Source organism: Microchirus variegatus (assembly GCF_963457635.1).
Source record: "Microchirus variegatus genome assembly, chromosome: 9".
NCBI lineage: Eukaryota > Metazoa > Chordata > Actinopteri > Pleuronectiformes > Soleidae > Microchirus > Microchirus variegatus.
This window is the reverse complement of record NC_139810.1, coordinates 4,057,829-4,073,555: the sequence shown is the minus strand read 5'-3', so window position 1 is coordinate 4,073,555 and position 15,727 is coordinate 4,057,829. Positions and strand designations below refer to the sequence as shown.

Below are 15,727 nucleotides of genomic sequence, written 5' to 3'. Positions count from 1 at the left end.
AGTTTGGGCTCACCTATACAATTTTTGTTGTGTTTTCCATTAAAAGTCTCACTTTTATTCATCAAAAGAGTTGCAAAATGAATAGAAAATATAGTCAAGTCAATTATTTTTATTCAAATTAATCTATCTAATAATTTTAACCTTACGTCAAAGAACCAGCAAAACAGTTTTCAGCTGTGCTAACATCATTGCACAAGGGTTTTCAAGGGTTTTCTAATCATCCATTAGCCTTCTAACGCCATTAGCAAACACAATGTAAGTGCTAAGTACAACCATATAAGGTTCTTCGGCTTGTCCTCATAGGAGAACCCTTTTAGGAGGGTTCCACCAAGAACCCTTTTAAAACCCTTTATTCAGGAAACAGTTCTCTGGATCAAAATGATTCTTACGATATGTCATATCTTGATATATATAGATATATCTATATCTATATATATTGGAGCTAACACCATTAGTGTTAGCCTTAAAAAAGTTTTTTTCAGATGCAAAAGGTTCCAGGTAGAACCTCAGCCCTTGTAGAAGGACACTTTTGGAACCCTTATTTCTAAGAGTGCAGAACACTGTAAATGGGCCTCTATACACCTATGTACATATTCATTTAAAAACCAGACATTTGCAGCTAGAATAGTCGTTTACCACATTAACAATGTATAGAGTGTATTTATGATTCATTTAATGTTATAGTCATTGAAAAAAAGTGCTTTTCCTTAAAAAATAAGGACATTTTTAAGTGAGCCCAAACTTTTGAACGGTAGGGTAGATATTGAATCGAAATCATTCAGCCTTACAGCAGATGTAGATGTACATTTTCTCTTTTTTTGTACAAAATAGATAATCATCGTAAATCACATATGGGAACATAGGCATCCTTATGTTCGAACATGGTGTTCAGATCAAGCAGGGCGTTTCCTCCCAATCACGCCCCCTCCAGGTCATGCTGTCACAACATAAAACTTTATTTTGGCTCTGTTTCAGGTTACAAATTCTTTTTTTTTTTAAAAAGAGAATTTACTGAAATTTGAATACAGGAAATAAACTTTAAAGAACTAGAAGTTGTTCACAAAGTAGGATTTCACTATGACACACTTTCATACATGTTCGTATGCACATATGCGTTCACACAGAGCAGGGCAGAAAACACAACCCTGCTGCACTGATAAGTGATTATGTAAGAGTAAAGAGGACGGGGAGAGTCTGCAAACACTGCCTCAGCTCCCCTGCCTTTCTTTTCACACAGCTGTTGGTTACTGTCTGCTTCCAGCTGGAGCTCATGCTCGAAGCACACACAGAGGCAGCGTCGTACGACAAACCCTGCCCTTTGTTAAATGGGTAAACGTTGCCCCGAGGCAGTGTTTGATGTTAAAAATAAAAATGTACATAAGACAAAAGGGTGTGGGTGTTCATGTTCATAGGTGTGGCCTTTTAATGGTTATAATTGGATTCAAACACCACATTTACTCTCCTTTCCTTCCTCATTTTCCCATTGTCACGTGGACTTCACGTGTCACTGGTCATGTATGATGTGTGTGTGGTCGTGTCTCTGGGGGAGCGCGCAAGACTGAACACGACTTTGCCCGATGAGACCCTGTTAAAATTCAGATAAACCTTCTAAAAGCTAGGGTTAGCAAAGCATTGTTGTTGGCGGCGTTGATCAATAATTCAATGATGATCTCTGAGTGTCGTGTAAATAAAGTGATACCATGTTTAAGTGCCGCGACACCGCTTACCAGTTAGCTCCGTTAGCTGCATTAGCTCCTTTAGCGCCGTTATCGCGCCTACAGTCGAACTGGAGCGGTCTGTTTATGAAACGACAAGAGCAGCGCTACAAATAACCAGCGTACCTGTATACTGCGTATGATTGCCTCTGTTTTTAAAGTTTTAGCGTTACTTTAGAGACTCATTTTAACAACCGGGAGTCACGTAAACATGATGTCACGTGCGTGTATTTTTCCGGTCAGTCGCCTAGCACTAGTTTGGACATTGGTCTCCATTTTATGCTAACAAACCTGGAAATGACGATGTTCTCCAATGTCTTACTTTTGTCCACAAACCAAAACGATTCAGTTTTAATGATTTCTTTGTTATGTGGAGCAAAGAAACAAAGAAAATATTCACATTTAAGAAGCCAAAACAATCAGAAATCTTGTTTTAATCAGGAAAAAAAAGCTTCAAACTGATTAATCGCTTAATTGTGTCAGCGCTACATATAAAAATAAAGGTTTGGACACAGCGATCGTGCCCCCACGTCCATGCTCAACGTCTTCTTCTTTGGTTTTGGTGTATTATTCTGTAGACACAGCAGAAGTGACACAGGGGGAAGTGATGCGAGCCTTACAGTAGTTCAGCGCGGTTTCCTGTCGACAGCTTTGACAGCTGAGCTTTTATTGCACCATCTCCTTCTCGGTCATGATCTGGTGTTGAATTCAGGTTTCACCCAGTCCTGCTCTCTGATTGGCTGTGGCGGCTGTGGGTCATCGCAGGCTTTGATGAAATGCTGTGTGCATGTAGTTGAGCGTTTGTGTGAGGAGATGAGACGATGTTTAAAGAGACCTCAGCTCTAAAAGCTCCTCCCTTTATATCGCTGTGTGTTTGACATGAACTCCTGTAACACCCGCGTCGTGTTTGTCAGGTGTTAGTTTCACTGCATTCACACCTTGTTGTCATTTTTTACAAATGGTGTAAAGTAGTTTCCTTTCAGACAAGTCTGGGCAAAGACTTTACAGGAGAAGGAGGAGGAGGAGCCACATTCACTGAAGTGCATTCAGACCTAGTGCAGGGTTGGGCAATAAATCCATATTATATCTATATCGTGACATGAGACAAGATATCATTTTGGATATTTAATTATCGTGATAAGGTATTTGTGATGTTTTCTGGTTTTAAAGGATTCAGTGATTCAGAAATAATTATTCAAAATAATCACAATAGAGAGTAAATTAGATTCAAGATTTCAAGATTCAAGATTGTTAATTAATTTAAAAAAAACTTTGAAGGTAAGAATAAAATAAGATTTTGCTAACACAATTTAAAAACTACATTTAAATAACTAAATTAGTGAATTACAAGCTAAATATTATTTTTATTGATGGACGAATACATTATTTGTGTTTTTGGACCATATTTATGAGCAATTCCATTGTTTCTAACCCACACTTTTTTTTTTACCAGTAATTAAATAATAGTAGACCCCCATTCCCTTTCACTGGTTTTATTGCAAACATGTAACATTTAATTTGGAATAGAATATCTTAAAGCCCCTGGGAACCCAAATCCACAAAAGTCTTCTAACTATGTAATTTAGGGTCTTATGTACATAATATAAAAAATTAAAATTATTGTATTGTAAACATATTAGAAATAATTTTCATCCAAATTCAAAATATCTGTCTTTTTAACTGTTGCCACTTCCTGAGGTTATGAACAGTTATTTTCAATCAGACTTTTGTGGATGCTTAATGAGACACTCAACTTGGATATAATATAAGCTTTTTTTAATATTACAAGCCATGTTTCCAGACGCGGATGTGACTTGATTTAAAAAAAAAAACAAAAAAACTCAGACACAACAAACTTTGTGACCAATATTCACCGTTTTAATCCTGATAAAGCACAGATGCGACGCAGGACCACACACTTTATATATTTATTTATTTGGTTTGTTTGTATTCGAGAGCTAAGCGGAGTCAAATTCCTTGTTTTTCTTTGCACAAACTTGGCCAATAAAGTTGATTGTGATTGTGATTACAGCTGAGTGTTGACGATCAGAGTCAGAAGAACAGCAGAGATGTTTAAACCACATCCAAAATAATGACATGGCCTCCTGATAAGAGTTATTTTTGTGTTTTTCTTTGTACAGCAGCTTCGCTTCACTTCAGTTCCCCTTCTCCCTTACAGACCATACGGCTCTAGCACTGACACACACATATGCAGGGGTGAAAGGTCACCCTCTGTGAATGGAGTTATGTAAAGAGGGGGAGTGGAGGTAAGAGCTCGGGTCAGATCAGGACACGAGCAGGCATCTGGCATGTCACGCTAAAGGCCACATTATACTTCTCCGACTGCGTAATGCGTTATCCGTCTGCGTCACCACGTAGACCACTCGAGCCTTTATACTTCTGCGTCGTGGTGACGGATAGGCGCTGCAATTTCCCGCCCGATCAGTAGGGGTCGCTGCGCAAGGTTGTTGTGCTTTTGGCTACAGTGAGCAATGGCGTCCGAGGGAGAAAGACTGTTGTTGTTGAAACAGCGGCCGTTTGTCACTTTTCTGTGTCCCGGAACGCAGTTTTAAGATAATTTGAGGCGAGAAATTGGCCATTTAGAGTCTAAACATGTGCTGTGTGTGTTATGATATGACATATTTATAGTTCGGCAGCGACGAAGTTGGCGGTCTTCAGCTCCGCCCTCTTTTGGACGCTCGCTGCTCACTGTGAGCCGGCACAGAGCAGCTTCGCTCGGCCTGTCCCTGAGGACCAATCGCAGCTCTTGCCGTCTCCGTTGTCCCTTGACGGAGTGACGGACACTTAAAAAATATTCCGTGCACCCGGAGACGCAGAAGACTCTGTGTAGCCTACGCAGAGCACTTACGCAGGAGTATAAATTGGGCTTAAGTCAACCTCAGGATCGAGCTTAGGTGATAGGCAGACGGTTGGTAACCACAGACGATTGTAGCAGGCTATTCAGTCTTTTTTAGAAGCGCCGGCTAATGGATGGACAACCATAGTCCGATTAAGACAGACAACCAGATTACTACCGACTCGGACACTAGCCCTATAAGCTAGTAGCATATTGAATCAGTTTCCTGTTGACCGTTACCTCACAGAAAAACAAACAGACATGAGATGAATGGTGCTGTGGTTCTGTATTGTTTTGTGTTAATTTCCGTCCAAATTTTGAGGAAATTTTGGTGTATGCACAGGGAGTAATCGGACTATGAATCACATTATCCAGGTGTGTTAGTCTGACTAAGACTAGCTTGATTTTAGTCAGACCTTTAGTCACTAAATCTGACTTTTAAAGGTCTCATATTATATCCTATTTCTCCAAGTTAAGTAAAACGAAACTTAAGGGACAGGAAATGACATCAGCCACAGAGGCTACTGGGCGCTAACAGCAGTTAGCATTTGGAAAAGTGATCACTTGCAGGCACATTGTCGTCATATATAACATGTATCCAGTGGACAGATAAATCCTCGGAGGCTGGACGTTTGTGTAGGACTCTGTGCTGCACTGCGGAGCCAAGAATAGAGCTTTTCGCGGACTTCGTGGACAAATGCTAACAGCAGTTAGAATTTGCAAAAGTGATCATTTTCAGGCTCTAGCCGGCACATTGCCGTCATATATAACATGTATCCAGTGCACAGATAAATCCTCTGAGGCTGGAAGTTTGTGTAGAACTCTGTGCTGCACTGCGTAGCCAAAAATAGAACTTGAACTTAGAATAGACAACAATTCCAGGAATTGAGCGTCTTGTGACGTCCAAAGGAGCGCGGAAGTCAGCATCGCATGTTTTATCTCCACAAAAACATGACTAAGTCATCTTTCTTCACTCTTTGGCGACTGATAGGACCTCCAGAGTCCCAAATACAAGTATTTAAATGATTAAAAAGTTGATTTTGCATAATAGGGGACCTTTAACATGCATATAAACTCACTCACTCACTCTTTTCAATGCCCTGATGAAACATTAATCAACCTCTATGATGAAGTGAAGTGAGTGAAGAGGAGAGGAGGAGGCAAACGGAGTTGTCTGTCAACAGTTTGCTGCGTTGTAAATGTTAAATCTAAAGTTGTGTGTAACCTCTAAATACAAACGGTCACATTCATATCATTGTCAAAGGAGTTAACACAAACACAAAGAGAGAGACAGAGACACACACACAGAGCCATAAATGAAGAGGGAAGAAAAGTCCTGTTGCGTGGATTTGGCACCGCAGCAGTAAAATTCTTTATCGCTTGCTCAGCCACAGTAATAGACACTTACATAAGACCCCCCCCCCCCCCCGTTCTGCCTCAGTAGCATTTAGATATTTAGATATGCCACAGTCGACTCGCTCTCTCTGCCCTTCAATCAATCTATATGTTCCCCACCGTTCACCAGCTTCTTTCACATTTTCATCAAACTCCTCCCACGGCTGTTATCACTCCCTCAATCTCCCTATCTATTAAGTTATTTATGTGTTTATAAAAGTCACTCACTCTTTAGTTGTTTTTACAAAGTCTAACTCAATTATTTTTCCATGTTCACACATTCTTTTTTTAATCTATTAATCTTTACATCCCATTTTCCATTTCTCTTGCCCCCTTTGTTTGAAGGACTTAGGCCAAATCCGACTGTAATCCAAAACAGATTAAATCCTGTAAACACAAAAGATGACACTGCAGTAGATAATCTGTCTGTCATGTAGTTATGTTTCTTTCCTCAGTTTACCAACCTTTTCCAGCACTAACTTATAAACAAACATATTCATTCATAATGTACACTCTTAGAAATAAAAGTGCTAAGAAGAACTATATAAGGTTCTTCAGCTTGTCCCCATAGGAAAACCTAGAATTTTTGGTACTAGGTAGAACCTTTTTACGAAGGTTCCACCTGAAACCCTTTTGGAGGGTTCCGCCAAGAACCCTTTTAAAACCCTTAATTCAGGAAAGGGGTTTTGGATCAAAAAGGTTCTTACTGGAACCATTAGTGTTACCAAGAACCCTTTAAACTCAGGTTTGTGATATCGGTATCGGGTTGGCAATTGACATCGAAACAACAACAACACAGCTTCTCTCATTCTCCGACGGGGAAGAACTGTTGATCTGGTGTCATTAATGATTTTATGTTTCTCCACTTCAACAATCAGTCTCTCGTCGTACATTATGACTCCCCGAGACGCTCTGATCAATTGCCTATTGACCTGGTCGCACCGGTTACGATGTAATGTTGACGTGAAGTTGCGATTTTATTTTGAAAGGGGGGCGGAAGTGTTTTACTTTGATTCTGTGTCGGATTTGCTGTCTGGTGCGATCTGCTCTGTTGAGCTTGGCGCTACTTAGCAACGGCAACGGCAAAAATAGAACTGCTACCTATCGATAGCGATGCGGTGCGGCGAGCCGCTTCTGGGACGCTGCTGAGATGCGCCGCAGCGCGCCTGGTGGAAATGCTCTCGTTGATTAGAATGGAAGCGATCGGCAACAATCGCTGGCGTTCCACGGCTGTAACGTGCCCGGTGGAAATCCGCTTTTACACCCTTCTCCGGCTTTTTTGACTCCCTATTGGAGGGTTCCACCAAGAGCCCTTTTAACATCCTTTATTCAGGAAAGGGGTTTTAAAGGGTTCTCTGGATCAATATTCTTTCTGAAACCATTAGTGTTTCTTCGGGAAAGGGTTTTTCAGAAGCAAATGGTTCCAGGTAGAACCTCAGCCCTTGTAGAAGAACCCTTTTGGAACCCTTGTTTCTAAGAGTGTACCGATGCTTGGTTACGGTCAGGAGAAGATGCGCTGAGGCTCACACAGATGAGTCATCATCTGGTCTCTGTGTCGTCAGACTGATAATTACTGCTGCTGTGTCAACATTTCCTCACCATGAAACACAGCTCATACCTTTTTGTTGTTCAGCTGACACAAAACAGACATGAGTAGTCAAACGCCTTAGATGGCATCATGGTTCCTTTGTGTGTGTCTCTCTCGCTCTCTGCTGTTCTTTGTTGTTCTTTCACCTTAGAACAAAGCAGTCCCTTGTTTCTGACGGCCCCTAAGGCTCCAGATTGCTGTTTGAGCATCAAGAGAGAGTTGAGAGGAAGAGAGAGCTGTTTGTCCCTGGACCTGAATAAGCCGTTACACTCACCGCCAAACCTTGAAGAGACACGACTCCTGCCCAACAGCCTCTGCCTCTCCAAGGATTTCACTGCCTGAGCAGAGACTGAGCAGAAGGTTCTAGCCAGTAGAGCTGAACTATTCATCCATTATTAATCGATTACTAAATGAACTATTTTGATTAACTGATTAAACGATTAATCGGTTTGAAGCTTCTTTCCGTGATTAAATCAAGATTTCTGATCGTTTTAGCTTCTTAAATGTGAATATTTTCTTCGTTTCTTTGCTCCACACAACGAAAAAATCATTAAAACTGAATCATTTTGGTTTGTGGACAAAAACAAAACATTAGAGAACATCCTCATTTGCAGGTTTGAAAAAAACTGATCAAAGTTTTTTAACGTTTGCTGGCATTTTATGGACCAAACGATTAATCGATTATGAAAATAATCAATAGTTACAGCTCTGCTAGCCATGATTTGATTTTAGCGTAACGCACTGCTAAAGTTCACACTCTATACAGTCCAAACTTACACATTATCATAAATGAAGTGCTATAACTGGAGCTGCAACTGACAATTATTTTCGCAATCGATTAATCTGTCGATTATTTTCACGATTAATCGTGAGTTAACTATATTAACCCTGGTGTGTGTGTGTGTGCAGAGAATGAATTTTACACAATTTAAAACCAAATTATTATTAAACTTACCAACTTTTTGAATCACTTACTGACACATGTTCCTTTGCGGTGACAAGTCTATTTCACAAATTCAACATTAAAAACACGATGATTATCAATGCTGCAGCCTTTAAAACCAGGAAAAGTCATCCTTATCGCGATAGAGATGTCATATCTAGACTTCCACACACACACACAGCTGGTTATGCATGCATACTTGTATGATATAGTCGTTACAGGGTGACACAAATACACCCGTGATGTTTTGGATCAATACTTGCTCTATAAAATGGCCTCCTGAGGCCTCACAGGAGGGAGCAGAGATTATTTGGACGTCCCTGCTGAAAACTAGACGTCCATATTAAATTCTGCACAGCGCTGAGTCACCCGGATATAAAAAGAATAAACTCTGCAGGCAGTCAATTAAAAATAAAACATCTTATGATGCAGCGCAGCCCCCTTTTCAATCCATGCTGTCCATGTTTTCTTTCAACCCAATAAAATCAGCCCCTTTTTAAGCAGTCGGTGGAATGTGTGAGGTTACAGTTCGACCGAGAGCCTCCTCGATGATTAAAAACAACCACCAGGAGACACTGAGCGTTTGCTGAGGGTTCCCGCAGCAAACGCTGCATGGTCTGATTGGTCTGTGTGTGCTGAAGTCTGTGCATTCTCTGGAACTTCCCCTGTCAGCTCCCTGTTAGTGTGTTAGAGCTTCCAGATAATGTCCATGTGAGTTAATGTGAGGCTCTAGACACCCGATTCAAATGATCAGGCTTCTGCAGAGCTTGTTGATGAGCTGAACATTCGAATCAGGTGTGTTGGTGCAAGGAAACCTCTAAAACATGCAGGGCAATGGGTTCCCAGGACCAGGATTGAAGAACCCTGCTCTAGATGATTCAGAGTGAGCGAATGCTCCTCCAACATTTGCAAGCTAAGCATTTTCTTCCCCTTATCAAGCTCCTCCAGAGATTCTCTTGCGGTTACGCTGCTGCGTTTGTTAGCTGTGAACCACTCTGGAGAAGCTCCAGACGAAGGCCACGTTCAACACAAAACAGAACAAAACGTACACAGTCTTTTTTCTTTGTCATGTTGGAAAGGTTTCCGTAAAAAAATGCCCCCAAACGCTGCAATACATACTCCAGGCCTGAAAGTGGCACTGTAAAATAATAAAAAAGTTAACATACAGCAAATGGACCAGGGAAGTGAATTTGTTGCTATATTTAGCGACTTTTGAACAAAAAAGTGACTAGCGAGACATCTAGCTACTTTGTGGCATAACCATAAACTACTTTTCAAGAAGGAAATGACCAGTTCTGATGCACAAGTGAGCTTTATAGTTCTTTGAAAATAGGTTTCTTCTCTCCTCCCTTTACTCTTACGACTGTTAATCGTAATCTAGCGATAGCTAGTGCCGACTCAGCACTACAGCGCCACGTACTGGCCTGGCATATGTACTCCAGCATGTAGTGTGGATGAAGACGTTTCCTGAAGTATTGCCGGGTTTATGGAAAACATTTTTTAAGAAGGAACATTTTGAGATCGTTGAGGGAAAGTTGTGTTTGGTTTGAGTCGTTTTCTCCTTGGCCGCCTGGGCCTGACCTTTGCTCTGCACTGCGCTCATTATGTGGTATAAAAGCAGACGGATCCGAGGGATTTCTGGACTGTGATGGTAACTGGAGCAGAAGTGATGTGTTAAATATAGAGGGAAGGCCCTGTCATCTACCCAACAACAGCAAAGAGCCCACTATAGTTCTGGGTTGTGTTAGTGTGTGTGTGTGTGTGTTTGTGTGTGTATTTGTGTATGTGTGTCTGAGGGGCTACAGCAACACACAGTGGCATCATATCCTTATTTACAGTATCCAATTCCAAATGTTCTCTTATGAGCGAGAGTGGAAACGCTCAGTCAGAGTGTGGACTGGACAAATGTGGAGTAAATGATGGACTGTTCATCTTAGCCTTTTAATTACACAACAAATGCACAGATACGAATGTCATTTTCACGCTTTTTCCTCGCTCTCTCTCTGTGTGTTGTTGCTGCTTCTCTGTCTCTGTGCCTGGGCTCGGCTTAAGTCAACAAGCCGGGCATATGTTGTGCCAATGCCAGAGGGGAGGAGGAGGGGAGGGTTCTTGGCCCAGGCCACATTGAGGAAGGAGGGTTGACGAGAAAGAAAGTGTGCATGGTTGTGAGTGTGCTGTTGTTTGTGTGTTTTAAAGAGCTGGGGCTATATATTTATCTCCTGATTGACACCTTTCACAAAACGGATTTCTTGTGTCTACAGTTGTAGAGATTGCCGTTCAAAAGTTTGGGGTCACTTAGAAATGTCCTTATTTTTTAAGGAAAAGCACTTTTTTCAATGAATATAACATAAAATGAATCATAAATACACTCTATACATTGTAAATGTGGTAAATTACTATTCTAACTGCAAACGTCTGGTTTTTAATGGAATATGTACATAGGTGTATAGAGGCCCATTTCCAGTGTTCTAATGGTACATTGTGTTTGCTAATGGTGTTAGAAGGCTATTGGATGATGAGAAAACCCTTGATATGACATATCGTAAGAATCATTTTGATCCAGAGAACCGTTTAAAACCTGTTTCCTGAATAAAGGATTTTAAAAGGGTTCTTGGTGGAACCCTCCTAAAAGGGTTCTCCTATGAGGACAAGCCGAAGAACCTTATATGGTTGTACTTAGCACTTACATTGTGTTTGCTAATGGTGTTAGAAGGCTATTGGATGATGAGAAAACCCTTGAAAACCCTTGTGCAATGATGTTCGCACAGCTGAAAACAGTTTTGCTGGTTCTTTAACGAAAGGGCAAAATGATTATTTGGAATAAAAATCATTATTTCTAATCTTGTCAATGTCTTGACTGTATTTTCTATTAATTTTTCAACTCTTTTGATGAATAAAAGTCGGACTTTTAATGGAAAAACACAAAAAATTGCATAGGTGGGCCCAAACTTTTGAACGCTATTGTATACTTTTTTTAATTTTTGCATACCGGCACTCTGTTTAGTTTCTAACAATCATTTCTCCGGGTGCACGACTTTACCCATTCTCGCGAGAGTAAGGGTGAACGGTGATAGGACAGCATCATAACAGGTCACCAAGTCCAGTTTTTAGGCTAAATATTTAAATATATAGATGGATAATGGGAGTAACTGGCACTTTTTTTTTCCACTTCAAGCCCTGATATTAAATAATAATAATAATTTTCATGATAATGTAATGCAGTACAAAAAGATGCCTCTGCCACTGCCTCTTTTTGGTGTAACACCTCTCCTAAAACACATATTCCTCAGGTCAACTGTCAAACATGTCATAAATGAAGCATGTCTGGACTGAAAAGTACATGTAATAGTCCAGATTTGGATGCCGGAAAACCATGAAACCCCCAAAACATGCACACACACACACATTGAAACAGGAACTCACCATTGGCTTCTCTCTGAACACTAAATAAAGGCATCCTGACTTGAACTCACTTGAAAACAAAGCAGTAGGCAGATTTACTGCTGTGTCAGTGCAGTGACTCATTAGCCATGGGGGTTTAATGGCTCCATAGTTATTTCACACACACAGAGCGAGGACCTTGTCATTTACAGTATCTGCAGGCACTGATGTGTACGTTACGTGAGCGAAAAATAAGGTCTCTAACATAAACATCAGTTGGTTAGCGTAGTAGCAACAGATAGAATAGCTGCAGCACTGTCAGCGGGAATGAGAACGTGTGCCTTTGCGCACACACACTCACAGAAATCAACTTTTTCATAATTTTATTATTTATATTTGGGGCTCTGGAGGCCCTATGAGTCGGCAAAGTGTGAAAAAAGATGACTCAGCCATGTTTTTGTCGTCCTCCTCAGTCCAAGTACAGGAGATAAAACGAGAGTGCAGGCGAGGGCAATAGTATCCTGAAGAGCGGAAGTCTGCAAAGTGTTCTATTCTTGGCTGCACAGTGCAGCACAGAGTTCTACACAAACTTCCAGCCTCAGAGGATTTACATTTTATATATGACGCCAATGTGCCGGCTAGAGTCGGCAAATGAAGGCTTTTCCAAATGCTAACTGCTGTTAGCTGCCGTTAGCCTCAGGGACGCTGACGTAGTTTCCTGTGTCTCATTTGCATATTTTAAAGAGACAGGCCCTCTAAAGAGAGCGTTCTGAACATGGGTTGTTTTGGCAGAGTGACTGAACTGCTATTTTGACCAAAGCATGTCACAGACATGTTCATTAGGACACCAGGGAACTAGGTTAGCTTGGAGAAAAAGGTTATAATGTGAGTCCTTTAAACAATAGCAGCAGCTGTAGTGAAACTGCAGTGGACAACCATGGTTGTGCCGTGCAGCAGAGGAAAGAAAAAAGCTCCATTTTGGGAAGCCAGTGTTGGGTGGGCAGGGGGTGTGTGTATTAATGTTGGTATCTGTGTGTGAGTGACAGAGTCATGAGGAGAACGAGGTTTTTCACACTTTTAACTCATAACACGTGTTTTGCAGAATTAAAAAGGGTTGTTTCTTTATCTCCAGAGCGAAGCTGACAGCGGTGTCGTCCGCGTTGGAAACGCACAGAAGCAAAAACAGCTCGGAAATGTGTAAAAAATTACAGGCGGCGGGTCCATAAATCAAGAGCTTGTCCCGGGTTGGCCCTGGTTAGCGCTGAAAACAAGGCTAATGACTGAAACAGGACACGGCTAATCTTGTTATCACTTTATCTGCCATGCAGACAGTGTGTGTGTGTGTGTGTGTGTGTGTGTGTGTGTGTGTGTGTCTGTGTGTGTGTGGGCACGTGTTTTATTTGTGTTGTGGGTTTGTGGATCGACTGCTACTCCTCTTGTGTTGCAGCTGTGTGGATATTTCCTTCAAAAATAAGGACATTTCTAAGAGACCTTAAACTTTTGAAATGTCGTGTACATTCTTAGGATATTGTATTTTATTAGGCGAGCCTTTAGTCAAGTAACTGAAGTATGGTTTTTCCCCCTCGGGTTCCTCCTGGTTGTCGTGTTTACACTGAGAGTGAGCGACCATGTGTCCATCTGCTCCTTGTGTCAGTATCTCACACCACCGCACGTCCAAAAAACTGGTCTTCGTAATGTTGTCGCCGTCCACGAGACAAGCAGCACGTCCCCCTAATGTGACCCATGTACACAGATTTTGGTCCACGCCACAATATGAGAAATCAACCAAACACAAGTGAACATCTCTGTCTCAGAATCTGTTTGTTTGCCTCATATTCAACGCTTTCCCACCAGCTGAGACAAACATCATAACAGCATCTTACAGCATACGTACGAGTGTGTGACCACGTACACGTACACTGGCTGCTGTAAAGTGTTACACAGACTCCAGAAGTATGTGTTTGTGTGTGTGTGTGTGTGTGAGTGAGCGCTCTGAGATTCTGAGAGTGGATCTCTGCCAGGGCTCAGGGCTTGGCTCAGCGAACGCCTCAAACCAGTTTACTCTGGTTGTGTAGTAGAGAAGTCCGGGGGCGGGACATCATGGACCTCTTAAAGCTGCAGACCATGTGTATCTGTGTCTGTGTGTGTGTGTCTGTGTCTGTGTGTGCACAATGGTTGTCTTGTCTTGTTTTGTGTGTTGGTTTGGGCATGCATGTAACATTTTGCAGCATTTATTGCAAACTAGCTCGCTTTTGCACAGGGTTTCACATGAGAAGATACACCCGCGTGTGTGTGTGTGTGTGTGTGTGAGTGCATGTGTGTGTGTGTGGTTTTGTGCACGTGTGTGTGCATGTGTGTGGGCGAGTTCTTGGCCGTGCCTTGCATATTTTTTTTCCCCCCATGTTTAACTTTCAAGGACAGCTCGAAGAGAGCGAGAGTTGAGGAGTGCAAAAATCAAACCAGTGCAAAAATCGTACTTTTGCTTCTTCCAGTCGCGTTTTAATTAGAGCGAGAAAACACTGCACACTGAGGCGCTGCATGAGCTCACTGTGTACATGTGTGCATGTGTGCATGTGTGTGCTGCCAGGTCAAGTTGGTCAACATAATTACATTTTTAAAAAAAGTGACTCACCACATCCAAAAGTATGCTTTAAACTCATAAAATGGCTTAAAAATACACATTTGACCTTACAATTTAGAGAGAAACATATAGTATTGTTTTATTATGTACCACTACACTCTTAGAAATGAGAGTGCTAAGTAGAACCATATAAGGTTCTTCGGCTTGTCCTCAAAGGGGGGAACCCTTTTTGGCTCCAGGTAGAACCTTTTTATAAAGGTTCCACCTAAAACCCTTTTGGAGGGTTCCACCAAGAACCCTTTTAAACCCTTTATTTAGGAAAGTGGTTTTAAAGGGTTCTCTGGATCAACATGGTTCTTACTGGAACCATTAGTGTTACCAAGAAACCTTTGAAAAAAACCTTTCTTCGGGAAAGGGCTTGTAGAAGGACACTCTTGGAACCCTTATTTCTAAGAGTGTACGGTGGCCCTGAGGTGCAAAACACAAACGCAAATCACAAAACGCCGCTTTTGCTTTTGTGTTTTTTGATTTGCGTTCCCGTTCTGAGTTACTGTTTTGTCGCGTTTTATGCTTTTGTGTTTGTGTTGTGTGATTTGCGTTTGTGTTTCGCACCTCAGGGCCACCGTACACCACATATACACTACCGTTCCAAGGTTTGGGGTCACTTAGAAATGTCCTTATTTTTGAAGGAAAAGCTCTTTTTTTTTCAATGAATATAATATAATATAATATAAGAATCATAAATACACTCTACACATTGTTACCCATTAGAAAACCCTTGCACCGTGTACAGAGCACATTCAGCACAGTACACACTGACAGTGTGGCCGTATCTCATACAACCACACTTCCAAAAAACTTGTTGTACTAAAATAGTCTTTTGTCTCATGAAAATTAAATAATTTTCAAATAAAATTCAATATATTTATTAAAGTTCCACAATTTTTGGTATTATTTGTTTTTACTAAACTGATATCAAACACATATGCAGCAAAATAGCTGTGTAAATAGTTGGATCGATGGTGGGTTGGAGGTGACACCGGGACAAGAGAACGCGTGGGTGATCCGCACGTGTTTTTCAGCGTCTGTTTGTTCACGTTGTATTCGCCTGTGTTTGTGTTTGCAGGAAGCCCTCAGGTCACGCTGATAAGGAGGTGATGGCTGCCACTGTCCTGACCTCACTGTCCACATCCCCTCTGGTGCTCTACCCTTCGTCTGCATCGACAGGTAACACCACTGTTACCTCAGCGTTAAATATATCCAGGAT

At 41.4% G+C, this 15,727-nt stretch overlaps 1 protein-coding gene across 2 annotated transcripts in view; it reads left to right on the top strand.

Annotated features, from left to right (window-relative positions):
• slc2a4rg (SLC2A4 regulator) overlaps nucleotides 1-15,727 on the top strand; it is a 42,331-nt gene that overhangs the window by 5,326 nt on the left and 21,278 nt on the right. For both annotated transcript variants that reach the window (XM_083894765.1, XM_083894764.1), the window contains exon 3: nucleotides 15,587-15,687. In XM_083894765.1, the coding sequence (XP_083750891.1) occupies nucleotides 15,587-15,687 (101 nt within the window). The remainder of the gene's footprint in view (nucleotides 1-15,586; nucleotides 15,688-15,727) is intronic.